Here is a 15,599-nt window from a genome sequence, read left to right on the forward strand (position 1 = left end):
CACTCCTATCACTGTACAATGTGCTGAAAAAGTTTTAATAACTATAGTAGTTACACAACAGACTCAAGAACAGTTCAGATACATCAAATAGATTAAACAATTGACCCAACAGTTGGCTCATTTTTCAAAACATCGAGTTTAGTTTTTTTTTTAATTTGCACAGAAATACTAGCTAAAAATACACCCTCCTGTTGGTGGTGATAAGTGATGCAGAGAACTGTCATTTATCATTAAAGGGGTTTACCCTGAGGCCGCACTGTTGTCGAAGTTCGGATGAACTAAACTACATGTTACAGACTTTGGAATCTGTATACTATAAAGTAGAAACTCCAGTGTACATTTGAATTCATTCAGTTAAGCACATCAGCAACACATTCTAGTCAGCTACCTGTTTCTCTTTGGTTACATTCAGTACAGGTTGTCCTCTACCTAGACACTGTATTAAATCCATCTTTCACAGTCTTATCATCACGAGTCAGAGGACACAGCGATCGTTCTGCCGGGCAACTCCATCCTTGTTCCCTCTTCCGTCTAAGCGTAAAGACATGCATGGTTCCCAAAGCAACATTCAATTAGCTGCACATTTTCCACAGGACAACACAGAGCTCGGGCCCTCACACTTCATTATCATCTTTGCCACTCCTGTTTTATTTGCCCTCTCCTCTCCTTTTTAGACTGTGTACACAAGTGTTATTTTTGGCACGAGATGCTAAGCAGACAGACAGACGGACAGATAAGAGGCCTCTGCAAAAAAAAAAAAAGGAAAAAAAAGAAAAAAAAGAAAAAAAGAAGTGGGAGGCAGTGGTGGAGGCTGTAAAGCTATGACAAAGACGTGCACTGGGAGACATGACAGAAGTGATAAGTAAAAATGAATACGCCTCAGGCAGCGGACTACTGATTACTTCTTACTATTATGGCCTCACGTTTTCCACGGCAGTTCGCTGCATGGCTGGCCATAAAACACCACAGTGAGCATATCACTTGTGTGGCTAATGCTTGCAACCTGCTTCCATCACAGCATAAAACACAACCCTGGATTAGATCAAAGGAGCTGTGTCCAAATTACATAAAAAGTACTGATTCTTAATCAGGCCTTGAGTATATGGTGTGTTCCGAAAGAAAAAGACGAAATTAAGTATACAGCATTAAAGGTGTCAGCACGCTTATATGATCAACATCATTTTTGTGGTGTTAATGAACATTACAATGTGCAGAATAAATAGAGGAGCTACTCACATCTGGAACAAATTAAAACAAATTCAGGATGGTATTTTGACACAACTAGGGACATATCACAAAAACAAACAAATAAACAAACTAACTATTAAACCTTTGGAGAAACATTTAGTCTTAAAAGGTAAGGCTGGCGTTTTTTATATCAGTATTATAGCAGCGGGATAGTGTGTGTGGGTTTGACCCAAAATTAACAACAGTGTTTATGTATATAATAATAGTAATTACGAAACATATCACTCAGTGTAATGGTGCAGTTCACTGATGTGTTCATAATAGTTTGTTGACAACAACAGAGGTCTATGGCAAAGAGAAATAAGCTATCAGGCTTTGGTTACACAGACAGGGCTTGTTAGTAGGGTCAATTCTGTTCTGTCTGATCTGTTGACAATAAGAAAGACATAAAATATGACAGGCTTTATCCTCTGATACCAAATTCAACTTGTGATATTCCACCTATATGCTAGCGAGAGACATGTGGCTGTCAAGCTGGTCTGTCCGGCACCTTTTTTGTTTTTTTCTTTTTTTCTTTTCACTCCCTTCAGTTATTGTCATTGTGCTTGTGACCTTATCACTGACATGCCAAAAAGATAATGCTTGCCTTAGCTGACGTGCAACAGGAGAACAGCGGAAAGAAAAGACACAGGGAGAGGACAGGAGAACGCCTGACTAAGCAGTAGCTGTTAGCTCATTAGGGCTAGTGTTCCACAACAATGTTTAAAACATGAACTGCACACTCATTTAGTGCGTAATTTGACTGAGGTGCAACAGGGTCGAACAAGGGGTGGGGGCAGCCAATGTGGAAAGGTCTTGATCATTTAGATTGCATTAACTGACATTAACTAAGCGTGAGCTCTATGACTCCATCGCTCTCTTTCTTGAGGAGATAATAGCTCTCGCTTCCCAAGGTTTTGCATCTTTTTCTAAAACTCTGCCTTATTCCTATTCTCTTTATCTTTCTCCTGTTTTTGCTATATTTCAATTGCTCTGTCCCTCACACTCCCTCTGCCTCTTGCTCTCATTCTCTCTCTCTCTCTCTCAGACACACACACACACACTCACACACACACACACACACACACACACAGACACACGCACACACACACTCCATTCAGTTTTTTTGAGAGCACTGTAGGCAGAGATGCCCATGGTTTGGATCAGGCTGAGGAAGCAGGAATTAATTCTAATCAGGCTTGAACAGGGGAGAGCTATTCCATTTTTCACCACTCCTGGAGTCAGTCAAACAAGAAGCACCCCCACCTCTGCTACATATGCATAGACACACACACACACACACAGACACACAAATGCACACACCCGCATCACACACAACAGTCTGGGCACACATGGTATTGTGATATCGCTTGACAGCTACACAGAATTTTGTTTATTAAACATCAGCTGCGTCTTTGACATTAATACCATGCAAACGAAGCCCCTGACACCCTCATTCACCTGTCTTTTCCATTTTGCTGAGAATTTTGAGCAGCCATGGGACGCTGCTAATACTCTCGCTCACAATAAAAACATGTTTGTCAAGATTAAATGCATTGTGGTTTTAATGTGAAAAGCCTGTATGAAAATGTGGTGCACTCTCACGATTATCTACTCTTCTGAAGTGCCTCTCCTCTGCTCCTCTTTCCTCCATATTGCCCCTTTATCATCTGCCTCAAAATAGTGTGTCAGAACACAGCCACTAAGCTCATCTGGGAGAATCGCAATTCGTCTACCTCTCTTTTCTTTATATGCCTGCGCCGTCTCCTTCATTTTCCATCTCATTGCTACCTACGGGTCAGAGCTCTGACACAGTCCACGTGGGGATCCTCCTCAAATGTCCATTTCACCATTGTACTTCTTTGTCATCCACGGTGAATTCACTGACTCCACATCTATTTTCATCTAGCATCTCCTATCTACTTTTCTTATTTCCATCTCCACTATGGGGGAGAATTTTAGCATATTGCGCTTTTTTGGCAGTTTCTACTTTCCCCCCCGAGCCCAGTACAAAGCATTATGTTATAGCCCATACCTATGCATCATGGAAATAGCTATAATATAACTGGTAATTCTGTACATTATGTGCACCTTTGGGCTATCCTGAGCTCAAAGCCTCAAACAGTTATTAAGATGTAACCCTGTCTGATTGCACTAAATGTTTCTTGCCTTACCTATGGGTGACAGCTCTGCCACGCTGCCGATATAGGGGCCCTCCAAGAACTTGGGCTCACTGTCGTTTATGTCTTGGACCTTGATGACAAACTCTGACTCTGGTTCAAGAGGGTCATTGGAGAGCCGGTCCCGAGCCTGAGCCCTAAGCGTGTAAAAAGCCTTCTCTTCACGGTCTAGTCTCTCTGTAGCATGGATGTCTCCTGTTAGCTCATCGATGATGAAGATGGTGCCTGCCCCTTCTCCAGAGATAGTGTACTTGATGTTGCCCTCACCTTCGTCCGAGTCTGTATGGATCTGTAAATTGAAACAAAATGAATAAAATCAAAAAATTAACCTTTTTGCTAATTAAAAGTACCACCGTATCAACCACAGCCCAAGACAATATTTGTAATGGATATTATATTCAAAAAATTATATATTTGCAACATCAGATATTGTTTTGGAATGTAAAAAGTATCACCGTGACATCAGTTCCTCCAGAGACTGTTGCATTATGGGTTGTTTGTAGCCTTAATACTGCTAGGCTAGCTCATTTATAGTGTTTGTCAGTCCAAAAAGTGTTTATGATAGCTAGTTTATTCTACAGGAGTTTTCTGATCGCTTGTGTGGCATATTTTGTGGCCACTGAGGAAATGAATTTCTGATGAGTGAAAATGAGTCGAAAGCATTAACATGTCTTTACTGCATAAACTGACCTGGGACTGAATCATCTTTCAAACAGCCATGAATTACTGCTGTCACATGAAGTCACAATGAGGCATTCGTAAAGTCAGTATGAAAAATGCTGACAGCCAGAGAAAATCATCCTGATTGCTTCAGGAGCCTGACACGACAATGTGCGAATACAAATGTGGGATTTGCGTTCGGCTTTCATTAAATTATTTCATGTTTCACTTTTTTATGAGAGGAAACGTTTCATTAATGAATAAATTGTAAATCGTATCTTCGAACAGTATCTTTTGGGAACCTTTCCCTCCAGGATTAGTGTGTATTTGGGATTTTGATTGGGGCCAACAGTGTGAGTACATTTGAAAGCAGGCAAAGAAACACTGACCAATAGATGGGGCTTTAAATGTGCAGACCAAAACTGGTCACAGTATCACCTTGTAAGGGTAACAAACCAGGAATCAGAGGACGGCTGGAGAAAGATCACGATTCCATTCACATGATTCCAAAGGTTATCGTTGAACCAAGACAGAGGTTATCATCTTCCCGTTATATACAACCACTTGTTATCACAGGGCCAACATCCACACTTAGATCACATTCACTAATAACTAGTAGGTGGACCTTTCAGTCGAGACTATTTGTCACAAATTTTGCATCAAAGTTTCTATCTAGTTTGTGAATATTAATGGTCTGTGTGAAAAATGACACTCATTCTTAAGCCCTGTCCAAAAGATATAAGTACCTTTCTTCCACCTATTACTTATCTTTTTCCCCACATAGCAATAGCAGCCTAATGCCTTCTCTGAGCTCCCTATAGACCAGCCATCACCATCACTGTGAAAAAAAAGACACCACAGTTCGAGTGATGATTTACACCTTTTCTGCACATTGTGCCCTTCACAGGATGTGACGCCCAAATTAGGAGATCAAAGTCATTTCAAAGATTGTTAAAGGTAGAGACATAGTGGTGCCGGTGCTGAAAAGTGAACTTAAAAGAGCCCTTATAAATCAGAGCTATATTTCGCCCCTAATGTGATTAGAAGACATTCCAGAGGCAGTCATAGGAGTAGCACTGGTCCCCCATCCCAACCTCCCCTTTGGCTCTTTAGTGAGCACTAGACCTCTCTCTCTCCCTCTCTCTCTCTCTCTCTCTCTCTCTCTCTCTCACCTTCTATCTGAAATTATAATTCAGAGCTGTCTATGCAGTGTAACTGTGGTTCAATCTACTGAGCAGACCAGGGGAGAGGGGAAATCGCCCTGGCCTCCCTGGTTAATATTTTATTAAGGCTTAATTAAATACAGGCTCCTATCACCCTTGCGGGGGTTTTCATTAAGTATTTGTCGTAAAACCATGGAATAATGCAAGCCTGTGCCTTGATATTGCTTCCCTCATCCATTTTCCCCTCCGTTTTTATCTATATGCTTTTGCCTTTTCTCACCATTCTGAATCATCCTGAAGACAAATACAGGAAAGAGTCAGAGAAAATATACTGCTGGATACTTTGGCGGTATCAATATTTCAGTTATAATAAAAGACGTTTCATTGGTCCAAACTGTGAGAATTATCCAATAAAAGTGTGCATACTCATGCTCCACTGGATATGTTTCCCCAAGACACTCTCTCTCACCCTCTCTCTGTAATTCCCAATCAGATTCTGCAGACAAGAATGTGTGTGAATGTGTCTTGTCGTCATGTGTTAATTAAACTGTACAAACGCTGGCACCATGCAAGCAAGTTCCTACCTGCTTCCTACCAGTTTGCACACACACACATGCACACACGTACACATAGATAGTGAGTTCATCATTCTGCTAGGATGATGCTATTTCTCCCCCCTCAGGCTGGATATACCCATCCGTCTGTCAGTCTATCTGCACTGGAGTGATTCAAGTTGGCAGCTTGAAAAACACATACACTACGCTTAGCTAAGTTGTTCTCTGCAAACTAAAGGTCAGAGCCAGGACGTCACTCGCTTAGCAAAGAATAACCAGGAGCGCAAACGTGCTCTTAACAAATTTTCATGAGAAGATGATTGGAGAAAACACAAACTCTATTACTATTTTAAAGCATAACCAAGAATCATAGCTGCTCCACTGGTCAAGTTTTCTGAGCTCACAGTGTTTCAGATTAGGTAGCTGTGTCGCTGGATCACTACAGTAATATGATGATGGTAAAATATAGTATCTCCCCCTTTTGGGCATGATCACTGATAGTCTTTGGGTTGGTCAATAGTATTGAAAGAAGCGTATAAATACCAAAAATATACATGTACACAAACACCATAAATGTTAAACTGATAAAAAAATATACAGCTTTCAATGATCACACTGCTCCCCACCCTGCAGCCCGGAGAGGTGGTAATCTAAAGTTTGCAGTTTCCTGTCTGACAGGTAACGGCAGCTTCGTTCAGCTTGAGTTCAGTTGCAAACAACAGATTTTGGTAGTGACCCATTTTCACAGCAGAGATAAAGTATCAAAATGCATACAGGACTTCAGGAGGCCACTCTAATAGCATAAGTCACTTCCATCCGTAAGGACACAGCAAGTACAAATAAGAGTGTTTGGGACATACTGAGCACATGAGTGGACAGCAGCAGAGAGGTGGATTTTTACTGCGTTTGCAGTTTGAGATATTTTTTATAGCTATTATGGTACTTTCTTCAATAGTGAAAATGGACCACAATTGGAATCCATTTTTACAGGCTGACCACAACCACTGATCCCAGTTAATGAAGAAAAAAAACCTTTTTACATCCACTTTTCAAGGCTGCAGGGAGAGAGTTTTTACTCAGAATGTAGTATGAGTATTAGTGTACGACTTATTCAAGTATGCACCTGCAATGTAGTTAAATTTAATGGCACAAGCACACATTTTCTTACAAATATACAAAGGAGGATGCAGGCAAAATAGATCAGTCCAGTATGGATTCTCTGCAAAGTGTGAAAAACATGATACACAGTGTGTACTATAAGTTTTAAATACTGTACTACAGCCTTGCCATTTCTCATTACAGTTACTTAAACTCTAAACCAATCTATGCTTGACATTATCCAGCACATTTTGAGAAGGATTTTTTTAGGTCTGCTACCCTGAGAGAGACGGGTGGTAAAATACTGTATGAGGTGAAAGGGACAGGTGCACACTGGTCTTGTAAAAACATTAAACAACAGTTAATTTTTGTCGTTTGGATCGTTTGTTTGGACCTCTAATCAACACGGTCAGCAGTTGGAGTTGCAGCAGAGGGTGTGAACATGCAGCTCATGGAGGCAATTATAGTACTTTAAATACAAAACTGCTAATAGCTAAATCAGCACATTTTAATAAGGTTTTAAAGGTTAAAGAATATATGCTAAAAAAAGCAGCGAAAATGTTTCAGTTGCAGGTTTAAGCTTTTTTCCTAAAGTTTAGTACAGATACTTAGCACAATACTCATGTGGCCACGCGTATGTTGAAAGAGTTTTTTAGTTGCAGTTATTGCTGAAGCTTCATAAGAGCTTCCGCTCAACTATGGAAACAGAACAAGAATGTGGATTTGCTTCATGGCCATTATGGACAGAATGATTACAGTGACGAAAAACCTTCTCAACATACATATGGCGTAGGAATATAGCAGTTTAGCAAATTGTTATAAGACTGGTTAGGAAAAAAATGTACCTACTCTTTGAACTTACGCGGATTTGTCACAGTAGCTTAGCAGTTATTATTATTCAGTGTCTGTCTTAAGTTAAACAAGTAAGTAGTAGTTAGAAATGCCTTAGGGTTTACAGTGGAGGGTGACTCAGGGGAGAGTGAGGTTGTTGATGCCCTGTCAGGTTCACCTTTGGGTCATAACAAAGTGTCTGGCTGTCACTGTAGGCTAACCTGCTGAAGGGGATGACATATGACTCAGAAGCGGTGACGGAAAGTCTCCTTCTTATTTGGTAGTCAGCTCTTTTGAGTTTGTGAATTAAAAGTGTGTTAAAGCACAAACTCCATCCAAATAAATGCGACAGAGCGGTTTGAAATAATTGGGTGTTGGAAATACTGACTTTTAGAAATTTATAACATCTGAGGAACCCATAAGTTGCACATGTTTCTAATGACAAGCTTAACAGTAGAACAGAATAGAATAGCGAGACATTTGTGGAGCAGGATTTTACATTCGCAGTGGAGATAGCAGAACGTGGGCTGCACTGAATCCTTGGTTTATTGAGGGTTTCAAAGCAGGAGCAAATTGGCTGTCTTATATTTAAGTCTGTGTAATCAGGAGTAGGACTGCCACATTTCACTGCAGCTTGTCAAGCTCTCTGATCTTAACAGCTTCAAAGTGTTAACAAGGTGACTGTATCAGAGACAGCCTACGTGGAGACAGCTACGGGGAAGGAAGGGTACAGACCATGGGAAACTGAGCCAGAGACAAGAGGGGAGACTATATGGCAGCATAGTGGAGGGGAAAAAGAAAGAGAAAGTCAGAGAGTCTGGAGAAATTAAAAATGGGGTGAGGGGCTGTTCGGGTTGGGATGTTTGGACAGAAGATAGAGGATGGACGTTCAAAGATAGGAGAGTGCCATACTGTAACATGGTAAAAATATAATTTCAAAATAATTTCAAAAGATGAAACAGAGTAAACAAAAGGTTTTCTTGTCCTCATAAACAGGAAACGTGGCTCCCTAAGACACCATGTCCTAACAGCTCCACAGTTTGTGGTTTTTCTTTTTTTTTTTTCAATCCCTCAGATCTTAAGCTGTTTTGTTCCTCTTTGATGACAGCCTTGTGATGTTGTTACAATTGGACCTAGATCTGACTAATTATAGCTTGGATCATAACAACAAGGAGAATTGCTTTAACAGGCATGGTACATGCATTTTTCTTTTGTCTGATTGACTGGCCAAACACTTTTTCCTCTCATTCTTAAGCACACACATTATGCCACCCAACATTACTCAGGTATCGCATTCAACTTACGAAACTCTTAAATACTTAACAGATTCAATTTTGTAATGATTTTCTACTATTCCCCCCTTTTATTTATTTCATTTCTTTTAACAACCTGGTTTTCACTAAAATTTTAGAAAACAAGAAAGTAAAATGAAAAATAAATTCATTATTTTACAAATCACTGTGGGTTTTACTGTATGTTCAACAGCACACCAAACCTGCTGCAGCCAAACTCAGACATACGCCATAAATCAAACTAATGTTCTTCAGAAGAAAACAGACAATTTGGTGAACAAAAAAGATGAGGCCATCTGTTTCATTTGGCTTCAAGTTGAATGCAGAGAGTTAAAAAGGGACAAAGAAGCATCTTGCACTTGGACTACACCGGCACTTTTCTCACTGTTCATGCTGAGACGGTGTAAGGAAAGCCATGCCAGATACATCCATAAAGATCAGAGAGTTGGATGGATACAAAAACACTGTGAAACAGTACACAAAACTATCCTCTTTTTGTTGAGGGAAAATAAAAGCATGGGCACCTGTTACATACACAGTTCAACTCTCTCTCTCTCTCTCTCTCTCTCACACACACAAACACACACACACACACACACACACACACACACACACACACACACACACACACACAATGGATTCATTTCTGACAGCTTTTGTCATAATGGAGGAGAGAGAAACATGACCGAGGAGAGGAAGAATGTGTGATTTTTTCCTCCTTTACTACCTTTAACAACAGCCATTTAGGATTATCTAGGCTCAGCAGCAATTCTGTCTCGCACAAAAGTTCACTTCCAGTGTTTTCCCCGTTCTGTTCCTTTCATTACAACACTTTTTTTTAAAAAAGCAGTTGGCAAGAAAAAAATATAGTTGTTGGATCATTTAAGTCCACAAGGATTCATTATCTAAATGTACCGACCAAAGCTGCCAGTTTAATGTCATTTGAGTGACCATTTTATTGGTAAATCTGATTTCATTAGCAGAGTAGTGGGAGCCACAGTGTGAGACAGGGCAAGCTTGGCAAGTTTGCTGAGTTGGGGTAAAGTAATATGAAAAGAAAAAAAAAAAAGCTTGTTGCAATTATCCAGTACAGAGGAACACTGCTTGGCTTTAATCCTCTGCTGCTCAAATTAAAGTGTTGATACCAAAAATCCAGCAGAGTCTATCTGCGTGTGAGTGTGTGAGAAAGAGTTACACACATATACACACACACACATACACACAGAGACAGATGGACACTCACATCTACACTTTCTCTCTCTCTCTCTCACACACACACACACACACACACACACACACACACACACACCATTAATAGCACTGATAGCACTGGCCTGTGTCCTAGTCACATGAAGTGCAATAACTTTAGATAATTTTATTAATAAAATCATCTCTCTTCTCCCTCCTGCTGTGTCACTCCCTCAAGCTCCCTTCAACTCTTTTATATCAGTTCACTGGCTTCTCTGGCCCCCTGTCCTGTAATGAATCACAAGTGAGTGCATGAGGCCTTCTTAATTCTAAGTCTCCCTTTGCAGTTTTCCCTCCTCTTTCATTCCTTATCTTGTGTATCACTGCTTTCTCTGTGTCTATCTCTCTGTCTCCCAGCAGACAGACAGCGCTGGCTGTTGGCTTTGTTGTTGGTCCTGCCAGCAGGAATGCAGCACAATCACAATGGCAGCTACATAATGGCCAAAGGATAATTATTCTATAACACCCAGCCCTGCCGCGTGCCGAGAACATCTACATTTATTTGTAAGAAGAGAGCGATCAATATATGCAGATGCGATATTAGCTGGTAAATTGCCATGTCTAAATGATTAGGAACAAGGCGATCACATGATTGATGTGTGTGACTCATCGCCGAGTCTCATGCTGTCTGCATTAATATTCTGTCTTTTTATATCACGTCCTATGTAAGGCAATCGAATCGTACATGCCGTCCACTCTCATCAACTCACTGAGGTTCATTCGAGAAACAGCTGATGAATGGGATGAGAAGAAGAAGAAAATGGGGGGGGGGGGGGGTGTATCCCCAAATCCACTTGTAAGACAGAGATGATTCGCTAAAACAGATTTGATTTGACATATACTTATTGTCTTTCATTACATTAGAAAAATAGCGCTCCATGAGCACATCTCCGGTGTCAAAACATTGTCCTCAGCATCAAAGAGAAGGGCATAGCTGAGGCTGTAATCACTGATCAATTCTTTGTTACCAAATACTTGCAGGAACTAAGGAGGCAGAGGAGCTAAAGAAACTCAAAAGTCGAAAGACTTTCCACCACATCTAAAAAAAAAAAAAAAAAAAAACACTGACGATTGGACAAATTGGGTCTGATAATGGATTATAAAAATAACGGCAATGTTTGAGACACGCATTTCACGTACACCAGCACAACAACACAGACATGGTGTAATTTACCGGACGCAAAGAAACCATGTGGAAAAGGAGTGTGAAAACTCCAAAGCGCCTGCCTCCTTGTTGCCTATGAATGAAGCTGTAGCAGCCCGGAGGCTCGTGTTTGACCAGCGAGAAACTTTCTGCCCTGATAAGTATAAACATGCATAGTAAAAAAGGCAGCTAATGACGTGGTGGAGGTTTAAAGGTCACAATAAGTGCTTATCACCTCTTTTTTATGTTAATTTATCTTCAAGTAAAGCTGATACAAAAAACAAAAAAAAAACCTCTCAAATTTACATGTAGATGTGGACCAGTTTCAGACAGTCTGCTCCAAACTTTCTTTGAGATAAGAATTCTTTGAAATCTTTGAAATCTTTGAAATCTTTGAAATCTTTGAAATCTTAAAGTCTAAACTTAGGGAAGCTGCTTCACAACAAGCTGTTCCAGTGGTTCACATTTGGAAAGGTTTTCATGTGCAGTGTGAAGCACCCAGTTTGTGAAAAGCCGAAACAGAGTGGATCAGAGAACAATGAGGCTCCTGTTGTTAAGTAAAAATAAAGATAGAAACGTAGCAGTGAAACAAAGGTCAGAACCACAGTGACTCCTGTGTTGCCCAGGAGCTACAAAGCTTCTGTCGGCTGAAAGTGGACTCCCTTTTAAAGATGAAAGATTTGCTTGAGTTGCATGAGGTCACGTGTGTGCCATGCCTGCCAGAGCAAATGCGTGCAGCACAACGTTAGTGAAAAAGTGAAATTTAGAGCTTTAAATTTTTAATGCTCAATGTCTTTGCAGTAGGAAATAGTTTCACTGCTTGTTTACAGATGATAGAGGATCTTTCAGAGCTAACTCTTTGCAGAAAACCACTCGGGCCTGATTTTTATCTCTCCTCGTTCTTAAACCCATCATGTCATGGTCTTGACCTCAAGGGCTCTGTTATTTCATGCAGGTGAAAAGCTGGCAGAGGAATAGAAGAAACTAAAATGCAATTATTGTTGAATACAAGTAAGTTTTTATCAGTTGTGACAGCATGACTGGTATTGTTTTCACCTTTTGATTCAGTGTGTGTTTGTGTTTGTAGGTGTCTGTGGTCCTGGAGATCCCTAATGTAGCAGGAACTACCACAGAGGCGGTTTTAACGTTTATATGTCCGTGGACGCATTTTGTGACAACACTGGAACATTGTGGGGGGCTGTCCGTTTAAGCAATCATATAAATGAACAGAGTGTCCTGCAACATTCTCATGCACTTCTATATACAATAAAACATGACTAACTCAGTGTAACCTATGGTATCACTTCAGTAGATAAAAATATAAGCAGTAGACAATCATAATGGGGACCTATTTCATTGTAGTACAAAGTGCAGCCTAACTGGAGAAGTTTTATTGTTATCTCAAATGACTTTATACTTGTCTCTACTATGTTTAAAAAGCATTCTAACAAGAATTTGTGTAACTCCTCAAACAGTAAACTCATCTATAAACAGATGTCTGCCTTTGGAAGCCCATTTGTGTTGCTGTATAACTACTGTATATTTGGCTGCTGTGCATTTACACAAGGATTTGAACAGTTTTCACCACTGATCTGATTGGGACTTTAATTCTGCTCATTATAAAATGTTTCCTGCTATGCGGAGCTGTTGCTTGCAGACATCTGCACTCATTTTACTACAGCTGGGAAATTTGCCATACAAAATCCCTTTGAACATTGTCTAGAGTAATGGCGGCGTTAGACTTGACTTCGTCTTGACTGAAGCTCAACTACATCAGAGGCAGTTTTTTTTCTTTTCAAAAGCAGTTCAAGGAATCAACATCTATTCATAAAAAGGTCTTACCTTTCCGACATATAGCGGCTCCGTGCCTGTGTACTCCTCCACCACAAAGAACTGGTTCCAAACCCATCCTCTCTTAACTCTTTCAAGTGACGAGGGTCCTTGGTCCTGTCTATTCCCTCTTGAGGTTGAACCACTAGTCCTCGAGGCCTCACACCAGTGGAAACTACAGCAGCTAAGAAGACCTAATGCTGCCAACAGTGTACAAGCTCCTGTTGTCCAATAAGGAGCCATTACGATTTAAAAATGAAGAAAACAAAAAAAAAAAGAAGAAGATATCCAACCTGGGTCTACATGTAATATAAAAGATACATGCAGACAGGAAGAGTTTTTCAATCGTAGCTTTACACCGAATAAAACTCCACCAGGGCAAACTTAAAAGGTCTTGGTGTGAGAACCTGAAAGTTAATCCATGGGATCGCGAATCAATCTGAAGTTATCTGCTGAATACAAGGCAGGTCATAGAGCATATTGGATTTCTACCACCTGCAGAGTACCTGTTTGTATTGTAACATGGCCGGTCATTCTGATTCTCTTATAGTATCTGTCCCACCTTATAGAGTTTCTGATATTTTTTCAAAGTATGTCCTAGCGTGACAAAAATAAAGACTCAGTCAAGTGTTTTTCAAGCTGAATTTTTGAACGAAACACAACAGATTTCTCTGATCAGTGAGGGAACCAGGTGGAAACAGGGATACAGTGGCATTGAGGAACACGCCTCTGAAGAGTGATGATGGTTTCCATCCATTTCTCTCTATGTCGTTTGCTTTCAGTGCTTCTGATTTCACATCTGGCCATGTCACTTCAACAGGTTGGTGTGCGTTTTAGGTGGTTTAATACAAAAAGTTATTCTATGAACTGTTTTTGCAAAGAAAACTGTCCTGTAGTCCAGCTCCTTAAAAAAGTTGTGACTGGTTTTGGCTCCTGAAGCAGAATCCTTGAACTGAGAAAAGGCCAGCTGATTTTACTGTTGGTGAATTTGTTTGATCTGCAACGGCTTTTCCAACCAGAACAATCCAGTGGTTTGGAAAGTTCATTCTTCAAAGGTCCCACCGTTTTTCTTTGGCCATCATGACAACTCCATCAGGGATTCAAAGGCAGGAAAAGGACAAACCTGTAAAACAGAAATTTGCTGTTATAATAATTGCAGTTTGGGCTGTATCTGGAAATGTTTTCTACTTGATACTTTTAAAGGTCATCTGAGCATCAAAGTCAATCAGGGTTTAGAATGACAACACTGACATTTTTAAAATATTTTTTTTAGCTTCTTTTTAAAATTTTTACAGTAGAAATAGTTTATGTTCTGTCATTTTTTATTTATTCCATATACCATGAATTCTGCAAATAAAGAAAAAAAAACATTCTAACACCAACTTTTTGTTCATCTTGCCTTTCTTCTACCTCTGTGTGTTCTGAGCCACAAAACTTATAATGTGTTGGTTTTGAGAGGATTATCCGGAGGAAACTGTTATCCAGCAGTGCTTCTTGTGTTCAGCAAGAATCTTAACAATGTGCTGTGAGCTGGAGAGCGATGGAAAAACAGTGAAGAGAGGACAGGAAACCAGGTGTGTGGAAAATAGGAAGGAGAGATGAGAAAAAGAGAGACAGAGACAGAGGAAGAGAGAAAGAGAGAGGGAGAGAGAGGTCATTGTTCATCACACAGCAGACCCAAAGCATCTGTCTGCCTTTCGTCCGACTGATGGAGCGGCCCTAACCTCAGCCAGCTGATTAATTGCATGAGGGAGCACTAATTGGATAAAAGTATTAATCAATTAATTCTATCCAATGAGGCAACAAGCCCCTAATACTTCAGACAAACATTGGAGAGTAGTAGGGGGAGCAGATACGGTCCTTGGCTGTTGTGAAACATGCACAGAGGCTAGACAGAAAGACAGAGTTGACAGGGCAGAGACAGAGGGAGAGGGAGGGGGCGAAATGAGAAAGAGCGAGACAAAAAAAAAAAAAAACACAAAGAACTGAAAAATGAAATAATGAGTGATAGACTAAAAGAGGGAATGGGACAGACTGTTGTGGTTAGCTGTGGGTGTGATTAATGGTCTCCTTGAAACATTCAGAACACAAGTCGTATGACAAAAAAAAAAGGAGAAACAATAACATTTACTATGTCTCTGGCCTTACAACCTCAAGAAAGGAGGAGTTGCAACACCAGTCGAAGAAAAGTTCCGAAGGCCAGCAGGTGGTTTAACCTATTGTATTTCTGCCGGCTGGGAGAGGACTTCTAATCTCAGTCTGCTCCTGCCCGCTAGCAAGCTTGGAGCTTCCGGAAATAATTCCTTCTCAGACTGTTGGTCAAGGCAATGTCCGTGGTATTGGAAACCAACTGCACTGGGGTTTCCAATCTC

At 40.4% G+C, this 15,599-nt stretch overlaps 1 protein-coding gene across 1 annotated transcript in view; it reads right to left on the minus strand.

Annotated features, from left to right (window-relative positions):
* Positions 1–14,345, minus strand: part of cdh22 (cadherin 22) — a 70,767-nt gene extending 56,422 nt beyond the window's left edge. The window contains exons 1-2 of the mRNA XM_023426067.2: positions 13,240–14,345; positions 3,402–3,696 (exon numbers count right to left, since the gene is read on the minus strand). Of these exons, the coding sequence (XP_023281835.1) occupies positions 3,402–3,696; positions 13,240–13,470 (526 nt within the window). The 5' untranslated portion in view covers positions 13,471–14,345. The remainder of the gene's footprint in view (positions 1–3,401; positions 3,697–13,239) is intronic.
* Between the last annotated feature and the right edge of the window lie 1,254 nt (positions 14,346–15,599).

The sequence above is a fragment of the Seriola lalandi genome, unplaced genomic scaffold, assembly GCF_002814215.2.
Source record: "Seriola lalandi dorsalis isolate HSWRI2012SDOR001 ecotype SW California unplaced genomic scaffold, Sedor1 jcf7180002054805, whole genome shotgun sequence".
NCBI lineage: Eukaryota > Metazoa > Chordata > Actinopteri > Carangiformes > Carangidae > Seriola > Seriola lalandi.